At 42.4% G+C, this 7,501-nt stretch overlaps 1 protein-coding gene across 8 annotated transcripts in view; it reads left to right on the top strand.

Annotated features, from left to right (window-relative positions):
• The first annotated feature begins 642 nt into the window (after positions 1-642).
• Positions 643-7,501, top strand: part of LOC139373325 (sodium bicarbonate cotransporter 3-like) — a 54,707-nt gene continuing 47,848 nt past the window's right edge. For 6 of the 8 annotated variants that reach the window (XR_011627561.1, XM_071113718.1, XM_071113717.1 and 3 more), the window contains exon 1: positions 655-849. Coding sequence is in view for 7 of the 8 variants with exons in the window: in XM_071113718.1 (XP_070969819.1) it covers positions 814-849 (36 nt within the window). In the remaining variant the exon portion in view is untranslated. Of the gene's footprint in view, positions 850-7,501 lie in introns of all 8 variants that reach the window. The other 2 variants (XM_071113721.1, XM_071113719.1) reach the window with 1 other exon arrangement.

Here is a 7,501-nt window from a genome sequence, read left to right as displayed (position 1 = left end):
AGTCCCAAGTGGCACCTGATTCCCTATATATTGCACTACGTTTGACCAGGACACACAGGGCCTATGTAGGTATAAGTGTGTCATTTGGGATACACAGAGTCCTTGATTTACCCTTTTCTGTCTTACTATTGCACAAGCATGATGTTACACTGACCACCCCATAAGTCCTATGTTTTACGACCTTATGGAACTGTTTGTGGACGTGGTATTCTGAGCGCATGAGTCATGAGTCTCCATGGAATTAGAAGGTGCTGAAAGATGTGTACATGACCTTGAGACTGTGATAAAGATCACGAATGTAGCAAAATCAATGGAGGCAGAGACACGTAATGAACACATCTCTGTCTGTCCTTTTCAATTCTCATCGCCCTCTGGGTAATGTCTGTGAGAAATGTGTGTGCGTGTGGGTGTTTGCCCTGAATGCCACTGTGGGTGTGTGTGTGTGTGTGTGTGGAGGGGGGGGGGGGGGTATGTGTGTCCTCTGTGTATGTCCTCTCTGTGTGTATGCCCGCCTGCGTGTGCTTTTGGCTGGGCAAATTAAATATTCATGGTTGCGGGGGATTGGCTGCTGAGAAAGGAGCGGGTTGTCGGAGAGGAGCAGGTCTGTTTTTAAGGCAGGCAGTGCTCTGCTCTCTCACTCCGTATAATCACAGACGAGCCGGCAAGAGCAGCCCAGTATTCCGGTGTCTCAGTTGGAGCTCAGACACACACAAGTCCACATACACGCTCATAGAAACACACACACGGGAGATAAGAGAGAAGAAGCCAGCTAACGCCACAGCTGCCTCGGCTGCCACTGATGTTTTAGCCCAGATGGCGGGGAACTGTGAAGGGGAGCATGTGCTGACGGTAGGTCTGCTCTGCTCTGATAACATGAGTGTGTTTTTTTTGTGTGTGTGTGTGTCTTCTCCATCTCTGACATTGTCTTGCTGTACCGTAGAATAGTGGTCGTGGTTGCAGAATAGAATAGAGGGTGTTCTATAGGATGTATCTCAAAGGGGAAGAGAGAGGGCAATAATGTGGTAAAGGGGAGAGTCCCTGCATGTCTCTTAGAAAGGAAATGGTCATTCCCGCCCTTCACTAGCCGGAATGGGAGAAAGAGACAGGAACAAGATATAGCTGCATTAAAGAGAGACCAGGAGAGAGAGAGAGAAGGGAGGGAGAAGGAGGAGCGTGAGAGAGGAGCAGAGGAGGAAAATGTGGAAGTGGACTAGAATCAAAACAAAACAGAGCATGCTCCTTTGATAAAAATTGATAGATTAGGAATAGGATGTTTGTTTATCCATTGAATGGAAGTTGATGTCAGTCACACTGAGGGAAATAAGAAATGATAGGGTATTGAAATAGCCTAGATAAGAGGATAATGACAGGGAAGGGAGAATATGTAGACACCTGTGGTTACTAGGTTGTACATACAAGGAGAGGAAAATGTGTTTTTAGAGAGGAGTGGAAATGGTTTCCATTTCTGTGTAGCCTATGCTTTAGCCTATTTTCTGGGGGCGGGGGCATGCTATTTTCTGCTGCCTCTGGTATTGCGTTTGGCCTGTGTGTGACAGTGGAGATACAACTCAGGGGACTGGCGTGTCTATAGAGCTATGCAACTCCTCACTTATGTCACCTCCCCTGCCTGGAACGAGGCCCAGTAACAACATCCTGGAATAGAGGTAACCTGGCTGGGTCCGAAATCACTCCTACACTAAACCAGAGTCACCCACACCGATAACATTCACAGTGACAAGAACCAGGGTCGAATGCACAGTGAATTTAATTGAAAATGGAAGTCCCCATTTTAACAGATAGGCTATACAGTAACTGACCCTTCACACACACACACACACACACACACAGTTGTGATGGCCATGGAATTTTGGATTACGGTAATTGGACAGCCAAATGAATTTTTGGGGGACTCACATTTTCTCATCTCCTTAGCTCATAACTGCATTTGCTGCCATGTGCTGCCATAGAAATAGAATGAATAGTCCCCATTCAAGTCAATAATGACATAATGGGTGGACTGGCGGCCATTGCGGGTGTACCCATAGAAGCAAAGCAAGGAAGTGTGAGCAGGAAGTGTACCCATCAATATTTGCTGTGATTTGTTGATTAAACTCAACTGACATTACAAAAAATACGTTCCATTGCATGAGCCACATCAGTTAATATCATTTGAATTAACATTCTACATTACCATGGAAAGGGAAAGGGAAAGGGGAATACCTAGTCGATTGTACTGAATGCATTCAACTGAAATGTGTCTTGCAAAAGTATTGGGCAATACTTCACTTGACACCCAGCATCATAACACGTTATGACACGGTCATAACCACGTCAAAATATATCATAACAGCTGACATAACTTGTCGTAGCACATATATTTAGAACTGTTGTGACATACACTACATGACCAAAAGTATGTGGACACCTGCTCATCGAACATCTCATTTCAATATCATGGTTGTGGAGGCTGTCTTTTTAGACTTCAGTGCAGCTTTTGACATTATTGATCATAGTCTACTGCTGGAAAAACGTATGCGTTATGTTTTTACACCCCCTGCTATAATGTGGATAAAGAGTTTCTTGTCTAACAGAACACAGAGGGCAGCTTATTAAATATAATCCAGTTAGAATCAGGAATAATTTGCAAATAAATTCATTAAAAATCCTACAATGTGATTTTCTGGATTTTTTTTCTAATTTTGTCTGTCATAGTTGAAGTGTACCTATGATGAAAATTACAGGCCTCTCATCTTTTTAAGTGGGAGAACTTGCACAATTGGTGGCTGACTAAATACTTTTTTGCCCCACTGTAAAGCACCCACAATCATCGCGGGATGAACGAGTGACGAATTTCCGGCCAAGGGTGGTCCATTTAAAAATCATTCCTTCCTCCCTCGCCCCTTTCCCTGCAAGTGTATACTCGTCAGGCGTCATGATAGGTCATCAGAAGGGTCCACTTAATTTAAGGGCTGTGGAGATAGGATGTCTTTTAAGTGTTTGGACCGCATCCTTTGGCTACATTGAATGTTTTTTTTTAGCTACTTCAAACAGCTGACATATTCTTGCTTTGAGTATTCCTCTTTGATTTAGAAGAAACTGTTGCACAAATGTAGGTCTACACCATCACTGGTATTATCAGGCTGTATAGCTAGTTACGTTTGCTCTGACTCAGCACATGTATTAGCTAGTTAGCGATTGTTTTTTATTTAATACATTTTAGAATATGACTAAGGTAATAAAATGTGGAAAACGTAAAGAGCTCTGAATACTTTCCGAAGACACTGTATATAGTATATATTGCAATATTTTATGGCTGGTTATGACACCTACATAAGAGTGTCAAAACACACAAAACCTACCACACATGGCAAAACATTCCATTACACCAGTGGTTCCCAAGCTTGTTAATGTACCACCAAGTATATTTTGTTCTGCCTGGAGTACCCCTGAAGTACCCCCTCATGTGAATTTTACCAGTAGGCCTATGGTCTCATGAGTCTTTTCAAGTACCCCCTGTGGATGGGCCAATTACCCCTTGTTGGGAACCACTGCATTACAACATAGCCTACATGTCAACAGGCTATGGTTATATCACCTTTTTGTTTTCTTCACCATATTAAATTATCATTGAAATTGCACACATATTGATGTTAAGCATGCAGCTACCCCAATGCTCTGTTGCAGATTTAGGAGCAGATTTTAGGAGCAGGCCAAGACACCCTCTTTTTGACTGATGACTGATATAAGGGCATGCATGTGATAGGCCTATCTGGCTTGTATGATTATGATGGTCATACACTTTATGACACTGTCAAGAAGCATTATTGTCTTAGTACAATTACAGTGACATGGGATGGTCATAATGCTTCAGGACCGTGTCCTAAAGTTATTTAAAATATGATAATAAAAAAAACGTGACTGTAAAAACAACAAAAAAGGATTTAAGAAACCAACTTTAAAACTAGAGCAAACTTCTTGGCAGGGAAAAACGAATTTCAATAAATTTGGGTTTTGACACTCTTATGTAGGTGTCATAACTAGCCATAAAATAATGCAATATATGTCACAAAGGTGTAAATATTTGGTTCATGATAGTGTTATGACAGGTTATGTCATGGTTATAACATGTCAGAATGTGTTACCAAGTATTGTGTCACAATACCAGAGGGCCAATGTGAGTGTACCTATGAGTTTACCAGTCAAATTGCCAGGGTTAGAGGTTCCAAGCCAGGTCTATTCATTCTATTTACCAGTCAAATTGCCAGGGATAGAGGTTCCAAGCCAGGTCAATTCATTCTATTTACCAGTCAAATTGCCAGGGTTAGAGGTTCCAAGCCAGGTCTATACATTCTATTTACCAGTCAAATTGCCAGGGTTAAAGGTTCCAAGCCAGGTCTATTCATTCTATTTACCAGTCAAATTGCCAGGGTTAAAGGTTCCAAGCCAGGTCTATTCATTCTATTTACCAGTCAAATTGCCAGGGTTAAAGGTTCCAAGCCAGGTCTATTCATTCTATTTCGATGTGTGCTGCTGCTGCATTGTGGGGGGCATTGCCTAGGCAACCAAAGTGTCCTTTGCTCGTTTCTTGTTTCAGCAAGGAGCTACAAAGCATCATCACGTTGTTAAGAGCATGTTACCGTAGAAACCGACTCTACTGCACAAATGCCCCCCCTTGCCCATCTTTAGTTTTCATGGCAGTCTTCATCCGTAACCGTCAGTTACACGGTTATACTGTAATACGCGCTGCTGTTGACATTGACAGCTTTAGATCCGATGCTTCTTGTGTGTCATTGCCTTGAGAACATACACATCATAGAGTATTTTAATGTCAAGTCATGCTGTTTTTAGACTGCAGGACGTCCCTAGTCCCCCAAAAATCATATTTGTCTACAGTTCTCTACGGGGATCCAGTCTTTTGGGTTCAATAGATAGGTCTATCACCTTTTTATGCTTGGCTGGTGAACTCTAGAGTGATCCTTGATGTCTGTGAGAGGTTTTGCATGATATTATGTAAACTATGGTGTGATCTTGGAAGGTGTCAGAAGCAGAGGGGGCTGGGTGCGCTTAGGGCACATGGGTTAGCTATGGGGTAGAGGATGAGATGACTTTGTTATTGCTAGGGAGGTTGGCTGCCAGCTTTGCCCCCACCCCTTGTTACCCCCTGGCCTTGAATGAACAGGGTTGGGAACGGCTTATCCCAAATGAGGCTCTATGCATGCCCCCCATTCTGCTGCTCTCTCACACTCCAGGTGACGTTATGGTCCCTGGGTCGTGAGCCCCCCCATTTATAGTCCCCCTCCTCTCTCTCTCTGTTAGGGACAGTCAGACCTTGCTGTCCCCCCCCCCCCCCCCCCCCCCCCATCTGCAGCTGTGTTCTGTGGGTAACTGGGCATGACCAACCAGCTCCCATGGGGGTTATTTTGGACTGGAGTAGCCGCAGCAGCAGGTTGCATAATGTGTTTTGAAATTGTGATGAGCGGAATAAACCAGCTCTGATTCTGAACACATGTGCTTAACTTACCCACAACATGGACTCAAGAAATGAAATGCATACCAAACACACGCTGCCTGACACACATACAATAAACAGCTTCACATGCATGCTAACAGATTTCCGCAGGCACTAGGCCTATTTTAAGAGGCTTTGAAGTGGTAATGAACCTGGAATAATCATAATTTCTCAGGTGTAAACATTGGCTTAGTATAGCCTTGGACTATTTGATGCCTTGTATCCATCACAATGAACAGTCAACAACAGTAGCAATGCAGTCCACTGAGCCAAGCCCAGCATCATCAGTCCAGCACTCCTAGCCCACTATCAAACCCCTTTCTTTATTTCTTGGCTCACCTCTCACCTTCTTGGCTCACCCCTGAGTGTGCAAAGCTGTCATCAAGGCAAAGGGTAGCTACTTTGAAGAATGTCAGATATATTTGGATTTGTTTAACACTTTATTGGCTACTACATGATTCTATATGTGTTATTTCATAGTTTTGATGTCTTCACTCTTATTCTACAATGTAGGAACTAGTAAAAAATAATGAAAAACCCTGTAATGAGTAGGTGTGTCCAAACGTTTGACTGGTACTCTATGTAGTAGCTCATGAGATTGGAGGCTCAGTTCAAGAGGGGCTTGCATGGTTCAGTGAAGAGAGAGCAGTCGGAGCAAATGAGACTCCAATGCCAGAGAGATGTGCTCTGTGCATATCATGTTCCTATCCTCCCACTGTGTGTTTAACATCCTCACCTATCGAATCAGCTCTCTCTGCTGCTTAGCAGCAGTACTTATCTGTGTTTAGTGGGATATCTCAATGCCTCCTCCAATGGAGGAGGATGTTTCAAATTTCTGACGGTATTTGACAATACCTGAATATACATTTTGTTTGAGCTGTTTATGACCCTACGGTGGCAACACTTAAATGATAAGTTATTTCAATGGGGGTTTCTCCATTCTGATTGTTTTATACTGTTCAATAAAACTTCAACCAAAAGTGTGTCTGATTTGAGATCATTTCCCCACTGCCACGTAGGGCTGCACGATTTTTTCCAATTGCAATTTAGATAAAAACAGTTGGGTGAACTGTTGGAGTCATGGAAATAGAACGATTATTCAAATTCTATAGTTAGAAAGTAATATTGGGCCGGGGAGGCGTTTATAGAATCTCTTTGGAGGTGTTATTGTTACAGGGTAGGAACCAAAGTGTTGGTCAGTGTTTCCCAGAGGAGTGGGACCCTATGATCTTTGGCTACAGTTAATGTTTTCTTTTACTTCATGTAGCTAACATATTGATGCTTCGCCTATTCCTCTCTGATTTAGAAGATACTGTTGCACATTCAGGCCTACACCAGCACTGGTATCAGGCTGTATTAGCTAGCTATGTTTGCTCTGAATTAGTACAATTATTAGCTAGCTAACTAGCGATTAGCATAAGTGGCTAACACAAGTTGCTAAGAAAATACAAAATAGCTGTTTGCAGACAGTAAGATACACAAACGAATAGTGTAATTATAGAACGCTTGTGGATTTATATTAAGAATCAAAGCTGAAAGCAGCATCATTGTCATCAATATATTGTTACATCTGCTGCATTGACCATGCAAACCAAAGAGTGAACCAAAGAAAATACAGTAACTGACTGTGAACTATCGGTAAATGATCTCGTGGTCGAGCAACAACAAGTGCTCTCCTTGAGTGACAGGAGGCAGGGATTGGTGAGAGAGAAGGAGAGGGATGACCCAAGTAGTGGAGTAAACTATAAAAAACGGATTGGCGTATCACATTTAACAAACCAAATATCGAAATATATCAAATCAAATGTTATTGGTCACATACATGTGATTAGCATATGTTATTGCAGGTGTAGCGAAAAGCTACCTTCTAGCTCCGACAGTGCAGTAATATCTAACAAGTAATATCTAACAAATTACACAACATATACCCAATACACACAAATCTAAGTAGGAATGAATTAAGACTATATACATATATGGACGAGCGACGTC

This window comes from Oncorhynchus clarkii, chromosome 18 (genome assembly GCF_045791955.1).
Source record: "Oncorhynchus clarkii lewisi isolate Uvic-CL-2024 chromosome 18, UVic_Ocla_1.0, whole genome shotgun sequence".
Classification (NCBI taxonomy): domain Eukaryota; kingdom Metazoa; phylum Chordata; class Actinopteri; order Salmoniformes; family Salmonidae; genus Oncorhynchus; species Oncorhynchus clarkii.
Note: the sequence above shows the minus strand (reverse complement) of the source record. Positions and strands in the feature narration are given on the sequence as shown.